At 43.5% G+C, this 27,778-nt stretch overlaps 1 protein-coding gene across 1 annotated transcript; it reads right to left on the bottom strand.

Moving 5' to 3' along the window:
- Positions 1-376: 376 nt before the first annotated feature.
- On the bottom strand, positions 377-27,778 carry SRD5A2 (steroid 5 alpha-reductase 2). Its single transcript, XM_086460931.1, has 5 exons — positions 27,495-27,778; positions 4,191-4,354; positions 2,210-2,311; positions 1,020-1,170; positions 377-443 (listed from the first exon to the last, which is right to left on the bottom strand). Exons 1-5 carry the CDS (start codon positions 27,776-27,778, stop codon positions 377-379), a joined length of 768 nt encoding a protein of 255 aa, XP_086317057.1.

Raw genomic sequence — 27,778 nt, 5'->3', positions numbered from 1 at the left:
GGCGTGGAGGCAGGAAGAAGCAGCTGCAGAAGTGCTATAAATTGACGTGGCTGCTGAAGACTTTCTCTGAAGTCATGGGCTTACTTTCTACTTTTCTACATCAGTTTTTAGGCAATGCTTTCTCTCTGATCTTAGTGCAGTTATGTATCAATTTTCCATAGGTAGAACTCCACTGACAAGTAAACTTGCGAGTCCCTTTGCCCACAACTATCTGCAATTTCCCTTGTAATTAAAAACAAGAACTTCAGTTCCAGATTACCTTGTCTGTTACAACCCCAGGTTATCATTTGTACAATTAATTATAGTCAGACCTAACATTAAAACTAGGAATTGAAAAAAGCCCTATAAAAACAGAACAGAGTCCATATTTCAGTCATTAAAAAACGAAAGGAATCAAGGCTTTCCTTGATTTTGGATAGTCCGTAAATGTCTTGAGATAGTACCTGAAAGAAAATAATCAAGAAAGTGAAACTGCATATGTGCAAGAAAACTGCATAGTTTCAATACAGCTCAGCTGAGGAACCTTAAAGCTCCTCCAAACTGCCTTGCTTTGTAACCTGTGTGTTATTCTGCAAAAGAGCATTCTGAAAGTATTTACACCAGGTTATTTAATTAAGTGAAAGCTGATAATACTGTTAAGGTTCTAACAGACCTAAAGTAGAAACTTTAGGAATTCAGAGCAGGGCACCATATGTACTCCAAAGGACTGCAGAGGCTGCAAGGGAACCCTTAGGAAAGGTTCACAAGGCTCAGTGAAAAAAAGACTTTAACACAGCGGAAGCAGTGATCTAACTCATGTCGGATTGAATGACTATCTGGCCCATCGGACTCAACAGTGGCTCCAGCCAACTGCCCTACTTTCACTCAGTCACAAATAAGCTGATACATTTCTTTTACGTGGTATTAAATTTCAGTTTTATCTTGAATCCTGGCCCTGCTCATCTGCCCCCCCCCCCCAGCATTTTGCAAACTGCACTCCAAAAGCAAGCAGCAGCATATGGCAAGAAACAGCTTGATACCTGTGATGGTGATAAGCGCGTGGCCCAATGCAGCAAAGAGTAAAAAAGGCAAAGGCGAAGGCTGGTAGAGACCAGGTTGCAATGGCAAAACCAAACCATTCCACAATTTCTCCAAAGTAGTTGGCCCCAGAAACGTAGGTGAACAATCCCCCTGCATTGACAGACAAAATATGTAATTTCTACAGTCATTTTGTGCACATGGAAAGTTTTTTCTCATAAAGTCAGCAGTAGAATATATTACCTTTCTTATTCAGAGCACATAACAGCAACCTAAATCCACTGCCCTGAAGGCAGTGAAGCGATGCCAAAGGAGGATCTTGTACAAGAGTCCTGTACAAGTACAAGAATCAAAGGTGTTTCTAACCCAGAGGCTTCCAGCACTTTCACAGTCATTTGGAAATGGACTTATGAAACACCGTTATTAGGTTTAAAGTAAAATTATTAACATTAGCCGAATCTTTTCAGACCCTAAAAATATTTTGCAGCTCACTACCTTTGAGGAATGCAAAATCTGGATCTCAGTTTTGCATCTTAGCTAATTACATCTACAAGAGATTGGTAAGTAGTGGAGGTGAGTAACTCTGGGGGGGGGAAATATTACCATCTGTAATAAACGAGAAGAAGGAGTCAACACCAAAACCAGGAAACTCCTCGATCCCCATCCATATTGCCCTACAGAGCTAGAAATTTCCTGGTTCACCGCTCTGGTCACAGCCACTCTTCCTCACCAAGCCCCACCTCAAAGGAGACAGAAAGGAAATTCTGCACCTTGCATCCTTGGTGTTATTATTTTCCCCTAAAGTTTACACTTTGAATCTCCATTTTGCAGTGTAAGAAGTCCTCTACTACTTCTTCCTGAGCATGAAGAAGAATATTTCCTTCTTCGTAGCTGCCTTTTACAAGGCTAAAATCATCTTCCTATGTCCCACTTCAATCTTCTCTAAATTACCCAGCCCATTTCCTAAAACCTCTCCTCACAGCTCATGTTTTCAAGATACTCTTGTTGCTTCTTGTGGACTGTGTGCAGCCAGCTCATGCTAGTTCCTGCAGCTCAGAAGGGCACCTGAACCAAGTACCTGTGTGATACTGGCATCTCTGCTATTATTGTTGCTTTGCTGTGAATTCAGTCAGAAGACATTAGTTATTCTGCTGCCCTACTTTCTCCAAGCAGATGGGGGATAACAATATACCTTGAGGAATCTTGTAAGTGACTTCCCCAGGTTTCCTCAGCTGTCGCAGCAGGAGATCACTGTGAATGTTGATTCCCATTCCCAGCAGAAATAAGAGGAGGCCTAAGAAACAAACAAGAAATGGATTAGAAAGACAGCTCTGCCTAGTTACCCCTACTCAAGCACATAGGTGAGGTTTATCTTTAGAGCAGGCAGATGGGAGACCTAATGTGAGGTGGGTGGATTCTTTTCCAAGTCAAAAGATGCACTGGTACTGAGAAGGCTACTGAACAGGAGAAACATAGGTGACCAGTAACAATTAACCCTATTATCTCAGTTGTAGGCTCACAGTCCTCTGGGATTGCCTGCATTGGATAGCTTCAGTGTGGAGGGCAACTCTGGACAGAACAATGATAATCCTGAGCACACTGTTTTGTCAGTGAGACCAGAGCACTTTCAGCTGGTGTGAGAAAAAGCTGAACTTCCCAGCTGGCTATAGTCACCACTTATTGAACATCAAGGGTGGGGACAAAGTACCCAACTGACACTGCTGGCTGATGGCAGCCGGCCACGGCTGTGGACGTTACTGCAGAGTAACCATTGAGCTATAGGCAAGTGCCATCACTCTCATTTTACAGCTGGGGAAGGAGGAGCACAGAGAACACAAACTTATCCAGCACATGACCAGAGCTGGGAAGGGAACCTACATCTCAGCACAGCTCAGTCCACTGCCAGCGAGGACGCTTGGACAGAGCTATGGGCATGCACATGGAGCAGATATTCGCTGAAGAATGCTGACAGCTTCTGGCCAGAATAATTCATTGACCATATCCATTTAGCTGAAAAACTAGAGGCATTTGATTGAGAAACTCTGCAGGTGACATGCCTGGACACTGAGAAAACCATCTTTGACAATGATTGGGAAGCAAGGAAAGAAATAGAGGTGGTATTTGCTATGACGTATAGAAAAAACACTAAGTGCGGATAAAGCATCAACCCTTCCAGTAGCAACAGAAAGTTGGTGAAAGTCTGTAGAGCAAGAATATACTGGGTTTTTTTTATTTAATATTTCAAGTACTAATAATACCATTTTCCTTTTATTTTGTTAAATATATATGTTATTTATTATGCAAATGCAATGTTGTGTTTTCTTTGTTGGGTATAGGAGCTCTTACTAAAGAATGTCCAGGATTTTTAATATGTGATACTGTCTGAAAAGACTGAACTTGCATCCACAGCCTGAAACAGGGTATAGAAAGTACCTTGCTTATTTTGTACTTGTCATACCCAAAACATTTCCTCAGATCTCCATGTTAATCTTCATTTCTATGTGTGCATTTAAAAAACGTCCTCTGTGCGGTACCACATGTGCCACCTAGCTGCTCTAGCTCAATTATTCTCTCAGGGATTCTACAGGGTCAAATTCAGCTAGGCTATTAAGTTACGGAACATAAAGGAACCATATTAACATACAACCAGAGTGTGCTGATCTCTAACCTTCCCATGTGCCTACACAAGAAAAAAGAGCCCTTTGTCTCCAAAGCCTCATTTATGCTGGGGTTTTGCCCTTTTCTCTCTCAGTCAGAATAGCTGCATCAAGTGCAAAGCTCCCTGGCAGGGAAGAGAAAGCCACAGTATGCGCTTGCACACAGCCACTGCTGGGTGGACACTTCTGGCTGAACAAGGGCACATCCATGTTCGCCTGAGGCCTGAGATTGCATCTCCACAGCCCATAGCAGCAGGAAGCTCTGGAATGGTGTCAGTAAAACAAGGTTGGTAGTTTGAGACTAATACATTACATCATATGCCTTCAAAGGTGGCTGCCTAGTTAAAAAAAAAAAAAGTCACTGCACATCTGTTTCATCTGGGCCAGCAGGCAGGTTTTATGCTGATTTCCATCACAACTTATTTGATTCGCATGTTCATTGAAGATTAGGACATAATTCAAAATCTTACAAATTGCTTGGAGATTATATCTTGGGAATCCTGCAGCTGTAATTACCTGATGTAAATCTGATGTCAGTGCACCAATCGTTTGGATATTCAGCACAGTAAATCAAGTAGTACCCCTGGAGGAAGCCATTATAGATACAGAATAACGTGCCAAAGAAAAGCAATTGCAGTGGGAAAGGTCTGCCTCTAGTGAAGAAGGGGTAAATAAATGTCCTAAGGTAGATAAGAAAACAAAGTCAGCACACTACTCATAGTAACATTATATTTGCAATTTCTCTGCTGTAGGAAAAAAAAACTTTAACCAAAAAAACACATACAAAAAAGGTCAATTAGGATAACAAAAAGGGAAACAGCTGTAACAAAAGAAGATCAGCAGCTAATGGAAACAAGAAATACTGCAGATACCCACATTTTTCTGGTCCTTCAGGACTGAATACATGGTGGGAACCTAGAAATCTCATCCAGAGTCACTGCTGCCTTGGGAATGTCTGTCTTCTTTCCTCCTCCTTTCTGGTAAAATGAGGAACTCGTGCCCTCAAGCAGCATTTTCCTTTTAAGACCGTGGCTGCCCTTTGGGGTAATGCTGCAGGGGGTCAAGGAAAGGCTGCTGTGGAGACACATGGGCACACTGATGTTCAAACCAAAGCGTTGCGGGGCAGTACCTATTGCAATATTGATTCCTCAAATGAGCATTGCTATGCCGCAAGCACTGTGGAGGAGCTTTGTTATGGAGAAGATGTTTCTGATCCCACTACAAGGACCAATCCCTGAGGGCTTTAGCCCATGGCGGCAGATGGAGTTGAAAGCAGTGTCAAGATCCCTCTGGCTCCCTCACACTCTGCAATGTATAGCCTGAGGTGTAATGCCCTTTCCCAGCCTCTCCTGCTCCACTCAGAGACCTCCGCTCACCTCAAACACACAGCAGCTCTGTCCTGCTCTGCTGGGGCACTTCAACGCAGAGGCAGAGGCTGCCTGGGGGAGCTGCTTTGTCTCCAATCCCTGTCTCTCCTCTGTGCTTTCAAACTTCACTTTAAAATAAGAAGCGATAAAAACCTAAGTTTAATATGATAAATACCAAGATTTCCATGCAGCTCCAGCACCTAGGCCTTCCTTAGACAAAAGCTGTGCTAACACTAGCATTAACATGTGTAGGAGCAAGTAATTTGTGCTTGTATAATTTTAATTTTCCCGTATCTTTGGTTCAGGTGGATGTATCCCTCTTGACACTTTGGACAATCCATATCATCCTCGGGAGAGTGAAATGGAGACGTTACATTCACATTTGTTAGGTATTTTCTTGCTTGACCAAATAAATTCTGCATGTGGTAAAATCTACAGTCTTAATTTTTTTTTTTTTCCTTCTTAAGCTTTGGATGGCACCCATCATACCAGTATATAAGCACTGTTAATAAGCAATCCACATTCCAGGTTGCCAATATCAACTTAAGCAAGCTGAGGCATAGAATGTCATAACATTATAAATCTAGATTAAATTATAGTGTGTGTCTGAAAGTGAGTAAGCAGAGTACAAGCAACAACATGTTAATATATTCATTGCTTCCCAAAGCAAGGTAGGCCAGATTTCCAGCAATTAAGACAGTTGTGATGCGGAAGTTCTACATATTTCTAAGTATAATGAAATGTAAGAGGTATGGAAAATATTTTCCAGACAGTGGTATCAATTTGTCATATTTATTACAGTATGGAAAGGAATGCTCTTTGGAGTAATGTTACCAATAATTATTGGTTTTGCCCTTTGGGAATGGGATCATGGAGTTACAAGCAGGTGAAGCCAGCTTCAGCGATCCAACCTACCTGTTGAAGTAATACTGACAAATTGAACCTGAACAGCCACGAGAAAAAGTGGGAAACCTGCAAATGGAAACTCAGAAAAAGCAAATTGTATAGAAGAGAGAATGATATCAAACCCCACAAAGTTACTTTAGGAGGGGAATTTATACAGCAGATTGGAGTGTGACTTGCACGGCTTTGTCCTTTGTCAAAAGAAGTTATGTTTGATAGTCTCTTCATTTTTGTAGCTGATGCAAAGAGAAGTTTCTAGGATGAGCTGGCATTTCTCAGCTCCCAGAAAAGTTGATTGTCGCCGTGGTTCTTCCTGATGCTGCTGTTGCAGGATAAAGGTTATAGGCCCTTGAAAGGTGACTTGTCCTGCAGTAACAGGAGGACAAAAACCAGCCATAGACCTATCTACCATGGGTGCAGTGGATGCAGGACAGAACAAACCAGCAGGCAAAGTGTAAGTACAATCGCAGGGGAGACAGGAGGCATCACCTTTTTTTTTTTTTTTGCCGAGGGAGTGAAATTCTGGCATCGCTGAAATCCCACCTCGTAATGGTTTTGAAAATTCAAGTCAGGAATTCATCCAAGAATCTTTGTTGCAGAACAACTTCTCCAAGGAAATCTGCTCGGGTCTGTAAATCCAGAGGCCAGATTTGGTTCTCTGTATCTGAACAATGCCCCAAGTCTGTTTTAATACAGCACTTGTCAGCTTGTACTACATAGCTTCTTGAGGGTGTGCAAATTATTCCTGATAGGTTTTGAAAAGGCAACTGAGAAAAAGCAGGGACATTTAATAGGTTTAAATTTTCCATGGAGGAGTCTGCATCTCTGCTGGAACTATTTTGTAGTGTAGAAATCAAAGGGGGACCAAAGGCCACCATTTCAGAACTACAGAACAAAACCCAGCCTTTTGGATTTAGACCAATGACAAATTTGACCTTTTTCTTTCAGTGCAGTATTGATGACTAATCCTTTATTCCTTTACTATCTTTACTGGCCAAAGGCACTGCATCTGACTAAACCATTGCCAACAGCTTCTTAAATGAGTGAATAATAAATTATTCATCTTCTTTTCCATCATTTATTTTCCAGCAGAACAGGTTTTGAAGAGAAAATCATTTGACATTGCATCAAATTTCATCTTAAAGTTATTAGTCCAGCTCCCCCTCAACCAAACTGGGGGAAACTATACATTTGCTCTTCTTTCCACAGAAGGTGGAAATCTTTTCACAACTGTTACCATAATTCACTAAGAGTGGGCTCTCAGTCTTTCTCCAACATCTTGATAATTGGAGATGTTAGTGTTGCTGTCGTCTTCTCCTCTCCAGGGCCCAGATGCAGCAGTTCCGATAGTCACTGCTCATGTTTTCCAGCCTGGAAATTCGAGGTGTTTCCAGTGCTCGTGAGGTGTTTTACACCAGCAGCAAGTGGGTCCAGAGCTCACAGCTGGCAGCTAGGGATGGGGGCACCTGGCTCCCTCCCACCCATGCACTACATCACCCTGTGGGACACCAGCCTACTGCTGTACCTGCTTGTCTAGCCTCTGCCACCAGGCCCTCTCCTGGGCCTCACTGGGATGAACTAGAGGCCAGGAATCAGAGATACTGCAAAGGCAGGCAGGGCTGATGTGGTGCCTTTCCCTTTGAAAGAGGGTGCTGGCCATAACTCAGCTTGTCCTACCCATGCTGGGGCACGGTCTGAATGCTCTTGCCCGTCCCCTGTGACCTTGGCCAGCCTCCAGAAAAGAGTTATGGATTTCTGATGACCAGTGCTGCTCTGAGTCCCTCAGCTTCCCTTGGAGGATGGAGGCAGGGCCTGCCCTGCATCCCTGGTGAGGATGAACCAATGTGCTGAATGGTGCCTGAGAACCGTTTCCACACACCCTGGGCTCCACACACACCAGTTCCTTGCTTGTCCCACCCAGGCGTACAAAAGGGCCCTCATGTGTACACTGAGCTAACTCCATGGCCAGCTTGGGAATGTGCATTAGAAAACACTCTGCTGAGCAGTGGGTATGGCTGCAGCCATTCCAGGGGTCAGACAGGCAGGCAAGCCATGTGTCTCCTGCAGGGGAGAGACACCCTGCTACATCAAGAGCACGTGTCACAGCCCCTTCTCTTGCTTCCTGAAACCCCCTTGCTGGGGTGCTCTCTGCACTTCTCACCGCTTTATTGGTACACCTTCTCAACCAAAGGCCTCTCTAAGTCAGAGGACACCCTCCCCAGGTCCTTCCCCCTCTGTCCCCGGCCTCACCAGCTGTGCAGGGTACCCAGAGAGGGAAAGCTGATGACAGCCAGCCTGGTGGGTGCAGGCCTGATTTCCTCTCCCTGTCCTGCCTCTGCCTCTTTGCTCCTTGGATGCTTTCAGGAAGGGATGAGTACTGTGGTGGGCAGTCAGCTCCAATTTCACCTTTGGTGCTCTGATTTTAGTTTTGACCCTTTGACTCCCATCTAGTCCCATTTCTTGTCACTGTTTGGGACTATTATTCTTTCTCCATCATTATTTGGCCCCTGTCTAGACTCTGCCACAGCTCCCTTCTTGGGGGGATGCTTTTGGTTTTCTTAATTTGTACGAGTATCTGTACCACAGGTGATAAGCAAAATTATGTGGCTTGTGTTATACTAACTACAGACCAGTCAGACCTGAAAGGACTTCCCCGGTATGAAACAGTGGAGTTCCCTTTGATCTGTTTTGTGAACAGGTTGAAAAGATTGATGTCCAAGATTACACCAACCACAAAACAGTTTTATTTGCACCGACAATTAACAGCATAGGAGTTTTTGCCATAGGTTGTCACTGGAATCACATTGCTGGGGAGCTGCTAGCACCCTTGGCATACCTGATGACTCGGATGAAGGCTCTAGATGTTCATAAATGTGATGGACTTCTACCTGGGGTATCTGTGATGTCCTGCACAAAGCCTCTAATTATTCTGGAGACTTATGGATGTCATATGACATGTCTCAAAGACATTTCTCAAAGACATGTCATATGACATCTGCTGCTTAAGAGTCTATGATAAAATATGCACGTACTTTCTCTTTTTGAGACCAATCCTGTAGGTTATTTGTGGATTGCAGTCTGAGGTAATTTTTAACGTTTACTATTTTTGAGTTGTGTTACACTGATTCCCATTGAATACTTATAGAATAAGACTGTCAAGTCTATTCTCCAAGTATAGTCAGCACCAGGGCACAGTCTGGCACCTAATTTTCCTGTGCCCAAAATTTTTCAGTTATCTCAGACTGGGTTTAAGCAAATGTAACCATTAAAATGTCAGTTCCAAGCAACAGGTAATCTTGCTATCAGTTCAAATGGAAAGTAAAAAACAATACACCCAAATACTTTCAAAAGTGAAACAAAGCATTTTAACTCATTCATCATGATAGCTACAGATGCACTGTGTCACAAACTGGGGTAGAGCCTCCTTACCCCTCATACTCCTCTCCCTAAACATCCTACCCTGAGATGCTTTGCCCCACTTCTTATGGGTTCTGCAGTAGCCCAAAAAGGTCACCAAGCCAGGAATATTTAAACAAGGAGAGCAAGCAGGTTACTAGCAACCATTTGTACTGTGCAGGGTGGACCATGTCCCTTTTGCTAGGAAGGTGTGCACAGTGAGACATGTTCTGGCACAGCCTCAGGAACAAAATCTGAGCTATGACCCAGGTCACATACACACCAGCAGTGCCAGCAGGCAGGAATACTGTATTGGCTATTAAGCCTCTCACAGTACCCACTGCGAGGACAGGACAGATGGCAGATCTCTTGACCACAGTATTGCAATTGTGTCTCATCTCCTGATGCAAAGAAGGCTGTAAATTCAGGAGCTGGGCTTTTTTTCTGCAGCTGATGTCTAGCTGCAACTGCCTGTGGAGCCCCTCAGTGCGGAGGGAGCATAGCGGCTGCGCATGCCACTGAGTGACTGCCAGATGCAGGGCATATCTTCCTTGCTGGGGCAGGGGGCCATTCTGTGCCTGATTCCTGCATCACTGGGACTGTGTGAAACCATCTGTCCTAGGTTACAGTGTAAGATGTGCCCCCCCCCCCCCCCCCCCAAAAGCATTCTATTACCATCTTCAGGAGCTGTTGAGACCAGGCGGGGCCGTGCTCCCTGCCTCCCCCCTCTGGACTATCTCCTGTTAATGGGCACAACAATGCCTTATCGCCTGACCCATAGATAACTCGCTCCTGGACTATCTCCTGTTAATGGCCCATCAAGGAACTGCCTCACGACTCCCCATCCCATTGTGAGATGCTCCGCCCGGGGGGAAGGAGCATTTAGCATTGCATGCTAAACAAAACTGAGATCTCGAACACCCTAGCAGCCTTCTTCCACTGGATTCCCAAAGGAGTTTTTTCCCCAGGAGACAAGAGGACAAGAGCTATCTACCTACCACTGGACCTTCCGAGGAAGACCAGATCCTTTTACAAGATCGCTGCTTCAACAGAACTACACCCATCACTTCAGGAGGACTGCAGCCACCATCTGATCGGACTGCTACTGCCACCCTAACAGGGTGTCAGGTTGTATTTCTGACTCTGTCAGTGTAAACCAGTGGGCTGTTTGTTTGGGGTTTTTTTCCCGCCTTTTGTTATATATATATATATTAGTAAAGAACTGTTATTCCTATTCCCCATATCTTTGCCTGAAGGCCCCTTAATTTCAAAATTATAATAATCTGGAGGGAAAGGGGTTGCATTTTCCATTTCAAGGGAGGCTCCTGCCTTCCTCAGCAGACACCTGTCTTTCAAACCAAGACACCATCAGATAACTGTAATCACTTGCTGGTCCAAGGCCCAGTTTGTAAACTCAAATCATTGTCTAGTGACTGTGATGGGAGCAAGAGAACTCCCTTTCAATTTTAATCACACAGCTTTACAGATCTATCTATGACTTTCCAAATCACATGCAAAACATCCCACCTCCATGTTCCTCCAAAGATCTTTGGACAAACTTTTGATGACTATAAAAGGAACAAGAAAGATATTACTGAAAAGCTTACAATTAGGCTGTATAAAACAATTGTAAATAGAAAACCTGTCATGTCAGGTTCATTTCCAAGTATTCTGTCTAAAAAAATGTGCTCAGTCTACAAGCCTTGGGCTGTTTGTGGCTCACTTACGAAATTAATCCAACCTGAAGCCCGTTCGTAAGGACACTTTTTCTTTGTGGTCTCTTAGTAGCAGGTTCAGTGTTGGATGAAGACTTCTGGCAGGAGCAGACTCACCTTTCCTGGGCAAGAGATGCAAGCACACATCTGATCAAGGGATGGGAGAAGGACTGAGGAAACCCTGAGACAGACAGCACCATGCTTGGTTTTGCAGAGTTCTTGAGAAGAAGGGCAATGGAGAGCAGAAAGTCTGGGCAGCACTAATTTAAAGCAAAGACGGAAGAAATGCAGGATTCAGTGGCGAAATAAGAAGAGACGTGGAAGAGACTGCCGTACTCAACCATTGGGGCTGCTGAATTTGGACTAGAGATTAATAAGAACAGGCATATTAGAGATAAAAATAACATCCAATATTAGAAAATAATTTATCTGGAAGAGGTCAATAGCTGTGACCAAGAGTTTTCATGATACTGAAAGGAAGTAAGTTTGAATGCAATGAAATAAGTTTCTGTTAAATGTAATATAGAAACAACACTGAAGAGCTTGGTAGGACTGGGAGAAAAAGGGGGATAACCACAGGTTACAAACACACACAGGTCCTTTAATAAAGGGAAGAAAAAGTCTAAAGGTTTAGAATGCATATTCATTTTCACATTTCAGGGGATAAATCATATTCCATTTAATTATTTAAAACCAAATAAGTTTTAAATACCCTTAATTACAAAATATTGTTTTATTTATATTTGCTATTAGCTAACCATTTATTTCTTCCTTTTAGTTTGTAATATGGAAATGAAATCTGACTGAGAGCTGAACTAAAGATTGGGGAAAATTGGTTGAATGCCCATAACCAAAGGCAACTGAAGCAGGAGCCTAGAACCAGCAGTTAATATCCTTCTCTCCATCACCTGCCAACCTGGGAAAACTCATTGGGAAGATGGGGATTTGTTTTTAAAACATTTTGCTTTTTCACAGCCAAAGAAGATAACTAGAGAAAAAGGAAATATGTCCTCTGTACAGATCCCTGTTGCAATCAGTACCCATACAGACACAGTTTGTCCTCAGACACTACACATCCAAGTACTGGAGTCCAGGATGTACGGCGTAATGGACCTTTTGTCTAAAAAGGCAAACACTAATATTTGTAACAGCCTCCCTGACTGGGAGTGCTGTATATCTACAATAGCAGGAAGCAGGAAGCAGGACTCTTCTATATTTAACTTAGGTAATCCTATTTTCTTAAAATAGATTTGTTGAATGAAGGAATTGATATAAATTTGATATATTATAGGAGAGAGGCAGTAGCAGCAGAAGGTGTCCCATGCCTTGATCTTAGTAAGATTTTTCACACTGTCTCACATGTCAATCTTATAAGTAACTTGGGATTTCCTGGTTTAGAGGATGTTATGTTAAGTGGCTGCAAAATTGATATATATATAAATTGTATCAAGGGATAGTCAACAATTTTTCACTATCAAACTAGAAGGGTATTTTGAGAGAGGTCCTGCAAAAGACTTTTCTGGTACTACTCAGGGGTTTTTTTTTTCATTAATGATATGCCTCTGGGGGAAAAAAATAATATTCCTAATGTTTGTGGCTGGCACAAGTCTGCGAAATGCTGAGCACCCTAAGAGTGAGGGCTAGAGTTTACAATAATCTTGAAATACTGGTTTCATAGTTTTAAAACAGTAGATTTGATTCAATAAAGACAATGGCAAAATACTGCACTTGGGTAAGACTGACGAAATGTAAAAGTCAAGCTGGAGAACAGGCTTGATAGTAGAGGGAGTGCTGGTAGGTAGCAAACTGAGCACGAGGTGATGATGTCAGGCTGTTGTGAAAAAGGCAAATGTTAAAATGCAATGTGGGAATAGGAGTCCTGTTGAAGACACCTGAAGTAATCTTTCACCTTTGCATGGTGTTAATAGGAACTTAAGTTACACTGTGTACAGCTGACCTCTGCACTTTATAAAAGACAAGGTCAAAGTGGAAGCAGCCTAGTCTAGGACATGTGACATGTAGAAAGACTGAAGGCCTCAGGGTTATTTAAGCTAACTAAGAGAAAAACAGTGGATGACATTATAACAGTGTACAACTGTATGAAAAGTTGCTGCAAAGAAGAAAGGAGTAAAACATTCTCCTTGTCTACCTGGAACGCAATAAGAAGTAACAGGCCCAAACAGCTGTATAGAAAATGCACATTAGGGAAGGACAGAGAAGCACTGGAACATACCAGTTGAAGGGTTGAAGGAATCTCCATCAATGGCAATTGCTAAGGACAGGCCAGACAAATGTCCATCAGGAATGAGAAGAAAATTTGAGGGCTACATGTGGCCAGGAACTGTCTGAGAATGGGAACTTGGAGCTTTCTTGGTGAGAGAGAGGCTCTGACAAGAAGCTGGGGTGCAGGGGTGAGATCTGGAATTAGCTGAGCAAAAAAACTAGCACGAGCAAAACGTTTTGCTCAGGCTGCAGACTGAACTCAATGCCAGGTCAGCTATCTCAGTTGAAACCCTAACTAGACTTGGTCCACATTTATACATGTATGAGGATTAGAGGACAAGACAACGATCAATATGACTAGATGGATTCTGGTGATGACAATATGCAGATCTCATGGTGCTTCATGATAACCTCTACTAATAGATAGTATCTAAAGGGCAGCAGTACTTAAGGATTATGAGAATGTTTGTTGTTTTAGCTAAGCAATGGTGTGTCAAAGGCTTAGCCAGCCAAAGCATATATTTCAGCAAGGTACCTCACTCTTCTCTTTTCCAGAAATAACCACTTGATATTTATGAAGACAGATCACTTTGTTCCTATTGCTAAACTGTGGGTGTCTGCCAAAAGCATGAAACATGTGCCAGAGTAACTTAACTAGACACTACGCTATGCACTTCAAAAAGCTCAGCGCTCCACTCGAGCAGAGAGTTCAAAGAGTTCACAGAGGCCAAAAATGTGAGCAGAACAAAAGGACACATCTATGTGAAAAATGGTACAAAATCCAAGGATGCACAAATCTGTGCTCTTACAACTGCACTTACCAGAGAAAGTGTAATTATTTTCCTTAAGTGGTCCACATAGGGCTGAGAAATGACCAAAGGAAGCCAGACATTTAGTAAACTATCCCCCTCCAAAGCTAAATCTCAGTCAGACTGTATGCAACCAACATTACACTAGACTCTAGAGTTGCAAGACACACTGCTAATAGTCTTTAAAATATTCTTAAGTGGCTTTTCCCACTCTAGTAATTCCTTCTTTTCCTCTTTTATGCTTAAACTCCTGCTCTTCCAGCCATCCTGACTTTGTCCTTTGCTTGTCCTTCCTTCTTCAGATTCTCACCACCTTTATGGCTCTTCATGTGCTTTTTTACCAAGTAGGAGCTGTCCCTTACACTGCCCTACCACTGCACTCTGCCTCTCTTTCATCATAGTTCTTTCACCTTTGTCTCTTTCCTTTTGCAGTTATGACTGTGTATCTTTAGCAACAGGATTGCTCTTCTTGGGCTTCCTAACAGGTCTTTGTTCCCTCTGCAACAGCTTTTCTGGATCCTGTACCTAGAAAGGACTCAGCAATAATACAGGATTAGTATGGTTTATATTGACCTGTACAAGAAAATTCAGCACACTTCCTGTACTATTTAATTCTGCATCCCACTGGCTTTGCACTGCCTCTATAGTGTCACATTTCAATAAACTACAAAGTCTTTGCATAATTGGGACATATAACAGCATTGATCTACACAGTTGCTGCCATAGAACCTGGCTGTCTATTCCAGAGCAATGTTGGGCACTTGGGTCATCAGGGGAGGTGCAGATGTCCTGTGTTTTCTCTTTCCTGAGGGCCCGTGCAATTGGTTTGTGTGAGGGAGGAACAGGTCAGGTACCTGGTGTTGGAGAGCTTCCAGCGCCAGTCTCTAGCTGCGGAGCATATCCACCCTTGGGGACCTGTGAGCATGTGTTTGGAGTCAGAGGCACCATACTCGCTGCTCCCTGGCACAGCGAGCAGGCTCCGCTCCAGAGCTGTGCCTGGCAGAGGGGGTCACAGAGCAGGAGCGAAGCTTCGGTGCTACAGGATACTGAGATACACACCTAAGGACATAGGGGCATGAGGTGACAGCCAGCTGCAGCAGTGTCACCCTCAGCGCATGAGACTTCACACATCTGGGTTGTTTATTCTGCTACATGAAGCAATTTGAGATTGTAAACTATGTGTTGCTGGAAAAAAAAATCTGTGAGAAAATTGAGGTTTTAAACCAAAGCAGTTTCTCTCTAGCTCTGTTTTATACATGCTCCTGTCAAAAACAGTTCTAAGTCCTGCCTCTGCTGACAGTGCTTCTTTCACTATGCAACAGGTTAATGGTAGAAGGATTTTTGATGATTTCGCCACAGTTCACGGAGTTCAGAAGCACATCACTGGGTCATCTTCTTCCTTATTTGTTACCATGCAAAGAAACGCTCTAAGAAACGGAAAGATTTAGCAATAAACCTCTGCAGCAGTTTAGGCTGGTTGGGAAAGACTTCTTAATAACGGAAATGGCTAGAAACACTGCAGACATCTTTTTCCAGAATGGTAAAAAACATTAAAGCTGAAAATTATAATTTCTAAATCCTTAGGCTCACATTTTGAAGAATGTTGGTTGAAATGTCTTACATTTGGAAAGGTAGTGATGCAAATTTCTTCTGAATCTATATGACCTTATGGCATCCACGGCAGTACATACACACAACGAGGAACAAAATTTGAAATTGTCAGGCCAGGTCCTGAGTTTGTGCTCACATTAAAATGATCTGAGGACTTAATATCCTCTTTTTTCCCTAAGGAAAACTGCTACCATGGGCTGACTCTAAGTTACAATCATCTTTGCTCCCTCCCAAAATGTGTCAAAAGATTTCCCAACACTGAAAGTTGCTAAGTGAAATGCTTAACACACAGAAAGTATCAGTATTAAAGTGTCTCTTGATACCTGGACACTATTCTCTCACATCATCTCCTTTTCCATTCCATTTCTTCTCATTCCTGCCCCACCTTCTGCCCTAGCTGTTTTTAACAATTCTCCTACTTGTCCGTTCCTGTGCTGCTCTTTTTATCTCTCCCCACCTTCTAGCCCTGGCTGTAAGCCTCACAGTGTTTTTCTTTTCTCCACATTCAAGACAACTTGTATTTTCCTAATGTATGCTCCCAGGACTCCAGCTAGGAGACCACTTCTTCCCCATTGAGTACCCTAGAGGCCAGAAATGCATGGAAAATAGTGCTCTGCCCTACAGTGCCAGCCTGGGCAACACTTGGCTGGGCTGCAGGTTCACACACTATGGTCCTGCTTATAGTCTCAGATGAACCAGAGGAACTGCCCTGCACAGGCAGGCTCTAAAGATGTAGCTGACAAATTTTATGTTTGAACAGATACAAATGCATTTCTCAGAAACAACTCCGTCAAGTCTAAATTGTGTTTCCTGGGAAAAGCCAGAGACGCATCTCTACATTTTAGTAACCTTAACCCAGGCCAAGTTTGAAAACACGAACGCTTTAATGATTCTTTTTTTAAAAAAGAAGGTTCTAAAGAGAAGCAAACACACACAAAGAACTCAATAGCATAATGTAAATACAACTTTTTTTTCCTCTCCTTCATTGTTCTCAGAAATGGCAAAAGTTTTACAGGCACATATGCATTGTCCTTCCCCAGACCTGTGACAGGAGTCACTGGAAGGTTTGCTTAAGACCACACTGTCCAGATATATTTTCACGTACATCTGTAGCAGGAGACCACGCTGATGTGACTAGACTGCTTTGAGTAGTCCAGGTAGCTTCTTCAGAGCTCTCTTTAGCCTTCCTGTGCCACACCAAGTGATGACATGATGGCCTAGCTACAGGGGATTTAGCTTTCTAGGAAAGACAAGTTAACCATGAGCCAGCAACCTGCCCTTGTGGCCAAGAAGGCTAACAGTATTCTGGGTGCATTAAGAACAGTGTAGCCAGCAGGTCGAGTGAGGTTCTTCTCCCGCTTTACTCTGCCCTGGTGAGGCCACATCTGGAGTCCTGTGCCCAGTTCTTGGCCCCCCAGTTCAAGAAGGACAGGGAACTACTGGAAAGAGTCCAGCGGAGGGCTACAAAGGTGATGAGGCGACTGTAGCATCTCTCCTGTGAGGAAAGGCTGAGAGACCTAGGGCTCTTTAGCCTGAAGAAGAGAAGACTGAGAGGGGACCTTATCGACATTTATAAATACCTAAAGGGTGGGTGTCAGGGGAATGGGGCCAGGCTCTTTTCAGTGGTGCCCAGTGACAGGACAAGGGGCAACGGGCACAAACTGGAGCACAGGAAGTTCCTCACCTGAATGTGAGGAAATTTTTTTTTTACTTTGAGGGTGACAGAGCACCAGAACAGGCTCCCCAGGGAGGCTGTGGAGTCTCCTTCCCTGGAAATATTCAAAACCCACCTGGACGTGATCCTGTGTGACCTGCTGTAGGTGAACCTGCTTTAGAAGGGGGGGTTGGACTAGATGATCTCCAGAGGTCCCTTCTAACCCCTACCATTCTGTGATTCTGTGAAAGCCGCCCAGCCCATCTTTACCAGTACATTCAAGTGCTGCAGGTCCTCACTCCTCACCCAGGATCTGCTTCAGAGTAGTCCTGCCTGGGAATTGATCTGTTCCTTAACATCTCTGGTAGGCAAACTCTCTTACTCTATTAGATAACACATCTCTTTGCAGACAACCTTGACACAGTGACATTTTCCAAAGACGATTCTGGGAGGCAGTCTCCCAGCATGGAAAGAGTTGGATTAAGTTGGTGAACTCTAGCACAGTTATAAGCAAAATGGTATCTTATATATGGCAAAAGCTGACTGTGGGTGTTGCTACTCTTCCATGTCTATAAAGAGTAATTAGGGAGGAGGAGGTCAAAACCAACTTCCTTCAAATGTGACCTTTCTTCATTGTTATTGCAGGTCACATTTTGATGCGCATTTCTAGGAATGGTGAAACTTTCTGCCCATCCTTACGCCTTAATATGGTAGCAATTGAAGTTTCAAGAGTTCACAGCTAGACAAAATTTAGCTGAGTCTCAAAATTAATTTCTATCTGTAGAAAAATACATACATTTTTCTTATAAGTTGACTTTTCCCATCCTCCTGCACTAAATATTATAAGACAATTTTAGTATTAATTTTTAATTAATTAATTTAATTGCTATTATTGATTCTATGAGATATTAAAAAAATAATTGCAATGTCAGCTGAGTGGTCAGCAAAGATTAACACAGCTCTTATAGGTGTAGATGTACATGAATTTAATTATTTGACCAAATTCAGTGAGGATCACCCTACAGATCAATTCACCTGCCACATTTAATTCAACATCTCGAGGGAGAGAAGGACACTTCAAGGTGTATAACTTAAGAATAGTCTCTTGATCTACAGTTTGAAAGTATTTCTTTATCATAATTCTTCTTGACCAAAATTACTTTAATTTTGAAGGCAATACCAAGAATATAACCTACACTCAGAGCACAGGTTATTTTTTCTTTTCTCCTTCCAGTTGCGGGCAGCGACATTAGAAGAAACAGATGGACCCATATATTAATACATGGCTCCAGAGCCAGTGCCGCTGCCACAGCTTTGGGATTTTTGATAATGCGATGGCCTACATGGCACCAGGCTTGCTGGCGTCAGAGAAGATTCACCTTTCTCAAAGGGGGAAGCAGGTCTTTGCTCGGGATCTTGCGGCACTTGTAGGCAGAGCTTTAAACTAGGCTGGAATGGGGACAGGGATAATACCTGGCTTGCCTGTGACAAGCTGTGGGATGACATGCCGTGGTTAGAGGGACAGGGTGCTAGCGAGGGCCCTCAGCCTGTTGCTCTGAGGCGTGCTGGGTACACTGCAGCACACTCGAACTCTTATGGATGTGAGCCAGGGGCTCCTGAGGTAACAGGAGCCAACAGGGAAACACCGGTGGAACCCCTCAAAGGAACTAAGGAGTCTTCCTCCAAGAAGGTGACATGGCTGACAGGCCAGCTGAAGTGCCTCTACGCCAATGCATGCATCACGGGCAACAAATGGGAGGAGTTGGAAGCCACCGTGCTACTAGAAAGCTACGACCTGGTTGTCATTACTGAAATGTGGTGGGATGCATCCCATGACTGGAGTGCAGCTATCAATGGCTACAGGCTGTTCAGAAGGGTCAGGCGAGGAAGGAGGAGTGGAGGAATTTAATCTTTTTTCTCTCTGTCTTAGTATAGCCATTTACAACCCTGCTTTTTCAATATCAACCGCAGGAATCTGGTAATACACATCCAGACCTTTACATCGTCATCAGTCTTATCAAAGCTCAGTAGAGTTCAGTGCTCAGAATGTATGTTCCAATAAGACTTTAAACTCCCAGGCTATCAAGTGCTGTTACTTCCTCACCCAAACCTCACACCAGAGTGGCCTACTTGCGCCTTGGTGACAGCCTCGTGGCTGGGACTTCAGGTCTCTGCCCTGGGACTGCAATTAGAACAGCTCTCTGAAACCACCAAGCCTTTCTATATTTATCAGTGACGGGCAAATAGGAGTGACAGAAAAGTTCCAGAGCAAACATGAATACTCCTTTAGTTATGGCCCTGCTCCAGGTAGCAGAGACGGAACAAAAAGAAAAAAATTCTGTGACCTGCCCTGCATGTACTGTGCTTCCTTTCACTTCTGGTGGAAAGAATAGACATTCGGTGTCTGGGGCTCAGGCCAGTGGACTGACTGCAAGACAACAAATGTCTGGAATCATAAACTGTAACACTGTGCAGCACACAACCATACAAAACCTTCTTGAACAATCAGATTAGGGAATCATGGCCTTAGGTGGCACAGTAGGAGCGGTGGATATGATGGGGAATGGAGAACAAAAGCATGGCACACAATAATGCCTATCTGGGAAGAAAACCTGGAGTACAAATACAAAACCATAAAGGATTGTAAAGCTGCCTGGTAATGACAAAATAGTACAAATGAACAGGCATCAGATAGAAAAATACTGTTAACAGGCATCTTGTCTTGAAAAGCAGTGAAGAAAGATAAAAGTCTTAAGTTATCTCTGCAAAAATTCTTCCAGTCCAAGAGATAAAAGGAAAAATTATGTGGCTACATTTTGGCCTGGCCAAAAACTACGGGTTTCTGTAATGTTAGCCCACTTTTCAATGGGAAAGAAATGTATAGATAGGACTATTTGTGCTAATAGTTAGGAAGGCAATCAGCTAGTGTTCTATTTTGAGAGCATAATTAGGAAAGTATTTAATAATGCTAGAAGAGACTGCAAAGAAGCAAATCCCATACTAGCACTGGGTACATGAACATTTCACACTTCTGTGACAAAGCATACAAAGAGATTTTTTTGTTGACTATTCATATACTAATTTCAGGAATCTGGGTAAAAATAGTAATGAATATAGTATTTTCACTGAAGAGATTAGATATTAACATTACTGAAACTCACTGGGATGAATCACAAAAAGTTAAACTCATTCATTGGTGAGGGCAGAGTCAATGACCAGCCTCTGTTAGGGATATCGCTACTGGATCTCGAGTTACTGGTAAGTCCGAACAGCAGGAGACAGGACTGTGTAGCTGGTGAAGGCCAAAAGGAATCTGGTTAGGGTCTATTGCAAAGCATCGAGATGAAGCAAAACAGAAAATAGGATTTGTTACTTGTCAAATACCTGCATGTTGTGTATTGGGAAATTAATGATAGAAGTTTCATGAGGCCAATGATGAAAATGTCTAGTTATTGACACTTAATGATAGTGACTTTCTAGGACAAAAGGATAAAATATTTCTATGGGGAAAAATATTCATCTCTGGATTGAATTGGGTGGTTATTATATGGTTCGATTATATACACTATTAGCAAGGACAGTACCACTTAGAAGTATGTCGATATACTTCAAAATTTACCTAATCTCTCTGTTTATCCACTTTATGTTTAAAAAAACATAACTAAAATCCTTATGAACTAATACAAAGTACCTCTAAAAATTAGGAGCAAATTAATTTATAAATAACTTACCTATTTGGGGCCTGCATCCATCTGCATTTCTCTGGACGCTTGAGCTGCTTTGCTTACTTATCACAAGTAGGCACACCTACATGAAAAAATGACCAGCATGTCCAGGTAAATGCTGCACTTGCCTGACCAACCAGGCAGTACAGGTAGGCTTAAAAAGACTACATGAGCCACAGTCTACAGAGCCTGAGGAGAGGGAGAGTCTTTTTCTTTCTCCCCCCAACTTAGTTTTGGAGAGAGGGGAACTGGCCAAAAGAAGTGTAAAATACTTATGCAGGGGTATTGTTTTCAAATGCTCTTTGTTTCCCGTTCTTTTGCCACGAAAGCCTTTTAAAATCTTTTCAGAAATACACTAATTTTTAGGAAACCAAGTACAGGCCTACTGAATGGGTCACCTGCAACCAAAGGGGTTTGGGGATCCAGCTGTATCTGAAAGAGGAGCCTATTTAATGTCTGTTGGATTCACCTGAGTGCACTTCAGAAATGAAAACAAGCAATTTTTTTTAATATATTGACAGAGTAAAAGATTGTATTTTTTTATTGGAAACAAAGTTGCAAGAGAAGAAAATAAATAACTAAACGTAATTCTAGGTGGTATTTGAAACTGAAATACCTCTTTAAATTGCTGGTGCTTCAGCTGTTATGGGCAGCAGAGTAGGGGGCAAATGCAGCACCCTCTCTTTTACACCAGTATCTTCGGGATTAGCTTTGTAGGTCAGTGAGACAAGGCCTTTCCCCCACCACTGTGCATGGTGGCATCTCCTCTGCTCCCTCCCCACTCTGTCTTTCTCACTTCTAAGAGAAATGCAGCATTAAGGTTTGTATGGAATTCGATTGCAATGGCTTCCTCTCATCACCTTGTATTTTATTTCCCACCTTTGGTTTTTGAAGCTGGACTGCAAAATGGAAATGCAGCAACTAGGCTTCTCCTCGCCACCTGAGGGCTTCAGCTGGCATTCTTACTGTGTTCCTTAACCAGCACAGTCCTTCTAGCAGGAAAGGCTGTATTACAAACTACATTTCAAAGCAAAATACTTTGAAAGTCATTTATCACAAGAAGTATTACTGTACATACATCCTACACCACTCATCATTTTCAGCTCATGGCCAGCTTTTCACAGAGATTTCAAATACAGATAGCAGGCTCGGCACTTAGTGTTTTTCTCACTTTCTTCCTCCTTTTCTCTGCCTTCCCACCCCACCAGTTTTGGAGGCCCTGCCATCATGGGCCCTACCTTACGAAAGTCAAGAAGCTATAAGCTTACCTAAACCAGATGTGATAAATTCAGATTTTTATAGGGTGTTTGCCTTTGCACCACAGAACATTTGGATTCGATTAAATTCACACCGTGCTGCGGTGATAAAGTGCACATTGAGACATGAAGAGCTGGCTAAGGAGAGCAGGCAAAGAGGCAGGGGGTGGGGTTGGGTATTCCTCCCTTCCCTTTCCTCCCCTCAGCAGCAGAAACAGCCTGCCTTCAGCCCTTCAGGTAATGCACCATCTTGTGCTTGGCACAGAGAGAGTCTGCTGCCTAGTGGTGGCACAGAAAGGCAGAGAGCATACTGCTGCCACGATTCACCACAGACCACTGGACTGCTGCGCCTGGGCCAAGGCAGAGAGGCCAGAATGTCTCCTGGCTCCATCCAGCTCCTTGCATCCTCTCAGGCAGCAAATCTTTGTATTGGGCTGCGCCAGGGGAGGGTTGGGTCTTTGGGCAGCAGTTGGTACCCAGATGACCATCTCCTGTCTCTTTCAGCAGTGGGCTGGATGGGAGCACACCACCTGCCAGACCTGGTTCTTGGAGCTCCACTGGGCAAGCAGAGAAGTAGTACAAAGTCCTTGTCAATGAGGAGCCATCAGCACTAACCCAGGGAGTTTCCAGAAGAGGATTAGAGTGGTCCTTATGACACTCCAGCATATTCCTCAATGACCTGACAATAAATACAAAATTACTACTGATAAAGCTGGCACATGGCACAAATTCTACAACAACTGTTGAATATCACTGTGGGTAGGACAGCATTACTGAGCGCTGAGCCCATACAGAAAAGTTACTTTAAAATCAAAGAAACACAGCCATACAAACACAAACCATTCATAGATGGTAATCTTCATTACAACTGTGGTTACACCGGCTCCAGGGCGCTCAAAGTAGCCTGGAAGCACAGGGCTTCCTAGTGTGACTCCAAAACAAAAAGCACTCTTCCGATCTGTAAACATAGGAGTAGCATATGGGAACAGGAAAGCGATGTTGTCTCTAGATATGCTACTATGACTCTGGTATTGTATTGTCCATCCAACACTGAAGTCTTCATTTTAAAATGGATATAGGAAAAGAGAAGAGGAAAAAAGCCACAGAATAAAATGTCTTGCATTGAGGGCCTTCAGCTGTGGTTCAGTGACATCATAAATCTCATTTAGGATACCCCAGATCAAACAAAAAAAATGTTGCAGCTACTTGACACCATGTCCAAAAGCAGGACAAACTAATTTTGCTGTTTTAAACTTGTTCCTAAATTTATGAAAAGGTAATTTTATCCTAACCAACTTCATGCTGGAGGAAGTATCACATGTTTGCATCAATCTAACTCCATGTCAGATCAGGTAATGTCTGTTCCCCTGAAGCTGGCATAAATCCACCATAAAAACATAAATTCAGCATAAACACTGTATCGTGTGCAGTAGCTAATTAATCAGAAATATGATCATGTGCTCCTACATTATCTGGATCACACTGGTGCAGATGGAGGGCCTGACAGCTTTGTAACAAGCAAATTGAAAGATGATCTGATTACTGTATAAGTGATATCATGGTAAGAAAATACTAAAGGATACTAAGGAGTGCTTTAAATTAGCACAGAGCAAGAAACAGCAAGCATCCCTGGGAGAAAATCAAGGCTAGCGGAATTCAAGCAAGACATTTTAGACATGTTGTTTAAGTGATAGTAAAAGAGTTCAGAAGACTACACTAGCAAAGTCTACAGTGGATTCTCCATAGGAAATGATGGATTCTTCATCTCCGGTGGTCTTCTGATCAAGACTTGACATCACTCTGAAATACATGCTTCAGTCAAACGTGACCTACTGGGGCAGCACAGCTGGTCATAACATATAAGAAGGCAGGATAGCTAGTGTAGCTGTCCTTTAAAAATCCGTGTTTCTCCATTGTGGACTGTATTGTCCTGAGCATACCCCTCTCTAAACTTCCCTTCCGTATGCATGTTTGGTATAATAGATGAGAGAAAGTTAGGAATGATAGAAGCTTTCCTGTGGAGAGAAAGAAGTCACTAAACTATGCAACAGTGTACGAAGAAACTTTTCTCTGTTTCATACAAACAAAAAAGAATGCTTAAATACAAACATCAGATGTTCAGTGGTAAAGGTAGAAGTAGATTAACCAAATACATTTTTAATCAAAGTGGAACAGCTTTATTCACTTCAAAATTTTAAAGTCAGAAAAACTGCAGTAGGCTACATCCATTAAGTAAATGTAATTTTATTACTGATCAATTGTATGTTTTACTCATTATACTTGCAGTCAAGTTTAATCATTAAGATATTTAAAACTGTTAGATTATTTCTAGCACAGATAACAAATTGAAAAAATATCAAGATGAAGTCTGGCTGTTATATTGAAGTACTGAAATACTTTTCAAATGCTGTATGCTGATGAAATGCCCTAACCCAATATGACCAGTACCACCAATTCCTAACCCCTGGTGCTATCGCTAGCATAACCAATGCCATTTTACAGGGCAAACAGCCATAATATGCAAGCGTACTGATCACATACCACGCCCCCCGCTTCTTTCTACCCCTTTTTCAACATTGCGATAAGATGTTTTGCTCACTAGCATTGCTGCCAGGATGTGGTGGCACCCATTATGGAACAGAGAAGCGTAACAGCACATGAGATATTGCCTATAAAATCCAGGAGCTGCGAGGGGACTTAGACAGGAAAGGCTGCTGGACGGCAAACCCCGTGATCCCCCTGTGGTCAGGGAAGCCTCCTCCATCGTCTTCTTCCTCCAAGGACTGAGTAACTCATGTTCTTTTAGGTAAAGCCTGAGACAAGTTTACAATTATTGTACCACGTGCTGATTATTAAGAATTTGATCAAATCTGCAGAGGGCCCAAGTGACTAAAAAGTCTAGGCAAATAAAAATTCTAGATAATAAGAAAGCTATGCAAATTATCAGACATTCTGTGTAACTGTAAGCTATGCTAACTGCTAGAAATTGTAGATAACAATAAGCTATGCTGATTGATAAAATTTTTTTGTAATAATAAAGCTCTAATTAAAACCACAACCCTATAGCCATTGAGCATTCTACCAAGGATCCCTCAAAGAACCTGCTTTCCCCATAGCATCAGGTGACACCGAGAAAAACTCCTAATTTGTGATATTTTTCTTGCCTTTTTACATAACAACAGAGGATTAATATTTAATACAACATTTAAAATACTGATTTGGTAGAATCTCAGAATGGCTTGCATGAGAAGAGGCTGCACACTGTAAGAAAAATAGAGGAGTAACGTGCAGTATTAGGAACAGAATGGTTTGTTATCCAGACCTCGTTAAAAGAAAGGCTTTTATTTTTACAGGGGAAAAGGTATATTCCAGCCACAGATGAGAAGACCCCCAAATTATCTGAGAAAGAAAATACAGAAAAACACAGTGCTTCTGCCAAAGTCTAGCAGTAATGTTGAAAAAAAAGAAGCCACTGACTGAAAAGACGTATGTACACCAGTACGGTAACTTTTCTTTCAGTTTTCTAGCAGTGCTCATTGATTTCTGTGTTTCTGAAATTATCAGAAATTTTTGAGAATAGCAGAATCTATTAAATTAAATTTAGCATCACTACATATAATTAACACATGTAGCTTTCTGGGAGCCAAATATGTTATAGGTAGTGTCCTCCAGCTGACTTAGTTCAGCAAAGAAAAGGCGACGTTGGTGACGAATGTATCTCTAGCATAGTATTTTAGCACTTTAACACATTCTCTGTTTCAAATTTGTCTACAACAGCCTAGAGTTTCTATCCCTGAACTGTCTGTAGAGATACTGCAGATGGATTTTCAACATACTGATTTTCATTGAGTTGCAAATAATAATTTCTGATCAATTATTACATGAATATTTCCTATTTTGAGGAAGCAAAACAAAAACCAGAAATTGGAATTGGGGTAAAAAATGCCAAACCAAGTCAGGAAGTTTTGCCTCAGAAGTTACATAGCTCTTGGCATAATGTTGTCACACGCGCTTGCCACTTGTGAAAAGCCAGTTTTTTCCATGAACAGAGAACCAAAAGTCAAATTCCCCATGAAAGAACTCCATAGAAAATGGAAGTGGAGTGGAAGATAAAACACACTCAGCTCAATATGTCAGAAGATACATTCTGGTGATGTACTCCAGAACCAAGTCCCACTCACAGCAGAACCAGGTGACAACTGTAGAATGATGTCACTTCAGAGTTATCACTAACAGTGGGTCAAAACTCTTCTTTTTCTTTGCGCTCCTGATTAGTAAATACAGAACTAATTAGAGCTACAGCATTCATTGATATCTGATATGACAAAGTTTCTAAAAAAAAAAAAAAAAGAGAGAGAGAGGAATCGGTACTTTGGTAGTGAAGAGAGGATGACGAACTGAGCGTAAAGAACCAACTTTCGTGCGGTGGCACAGAAAGCCTGCGGTGACCGCGTCTCTCCCTGCTCTAACGACACGGCCACCGGCTCGCTCCGTCCCGGCTCCCTCGCGGCCGCGGCGGCTCCGCGGTCGGGCCCTCTTCCCGCCCGTCCCCGCGGCGCGCTCGGGCGGCCGGCGCTGTCCACAGCGCCGTCCCCGGCGCCGCGTGTGCTGCGCTCCGCGTGCCCGCAACGAGCGCTTCGCACGTTCCTTTACGTAATATTTGCATTCGTTTCATTCAAAACTTCTCTCCAGCTTAGCGAAACCTCCTTCTGTTGTTGTTTGGGGTCTTTTTTTTTTTTTTAAACTCAAAGCCCACATCCTCTCCGTGCTTCGAGCACCGAGTACCACCTGCTCCTTCCGCCGGCGGCCAGGGCGGGGGAGAGGTGCCGACCCGACCAGCCCCGACGTTTCGAGCCAAGCCCGGGGGCGCGGATTTGGCTGCTCCCGCGCCCTCCCGCTGGCCATCGTTCGAAGGGCCGCGTCTGACCCGGACGGCACCGATGCTGCCACCGAGACCTGTCGCAGCCCCACCGCCCACCCGGCCTCGCGGGGCGCCCACTCCCGCAGCTTCCCGCGGTTTACTACTTCCCCCGTTTCCCGAGGGGGTGGCCGCAGCTCGCCGCAGCAGCCGCTCGCCCCCCCGAAGGGCCGTGGGCCGGCGGCGGTGGGGGAGCGGCGGGGGATCCCTGCCCGGCGGCGGTACCCTGCCCGGCGGCGGTACCTGTAGAAGTAGTGCCAGCAGAAGAGGCAGCAGAGGAGGCGGCAGCCGAGCGGCTCGAGGCGGGGCGGGCTGCGCAGCGCCAGCAGCAGCGCGGGCACCAGGAAGGAGGGCAGCTCCTGCAGGAACCAGGCGCAGCGCGCCGGCAGCCGGCCCCGCGGCCGGCACAGCCGCTCCTCGTGCTTCCCGTAGCGGGACGGCACCCGCAGGTACAGCGACAGCTGCAGCAGCGCCAGGGCGCCCAGCAGCGAGCTGAGGGCCAGCACCAGGCTGGGGAAGCACTGCAT

Source organism: Leptosomus discolor, chromosome 2 (genome assembly GCF_034619465.1).
Source record: "Leptosomus discolor isolate bLepDis1 chromosome 2, bLepDis1.hap2, whole genome shotgun sequence".
NCBI classification, from domain to species: domain Eukaryota; kingdom Metazoa; phylum Chordata; class Aves; order Leptosomiformes; family Leptosomidae; genus Leptosomus; species Leptosomus discolor.
Note: the sequence above shows the minus strand (reverse complement) of the source record. Positions and strands in the feature narration are given on the sequence as shown.

Coding starts and splice junctions, on each gene's coding strand:
- SRD5A2 (XM_086460931.1), bottom strand. CDS start 27,778: ATGCAGTGCTTCCCCAGCCTGGTGCTGGCCCTCAGCTCGCTGCTGGGC. Junction 2,312..4,190: donor TGACATCAGATTTACATCAG/GTAATTACAGCT, acceptor TTTGTTTCTTAG/GCCTCCTCTTATTTCTGCTG. Junction 1,171..2,209: donor CACTTACAAGATTCCTCAAG/GTATATTGTTAT, acceptor CTGTCAATGCAG/GGGGATTGTTCACCTACGTT.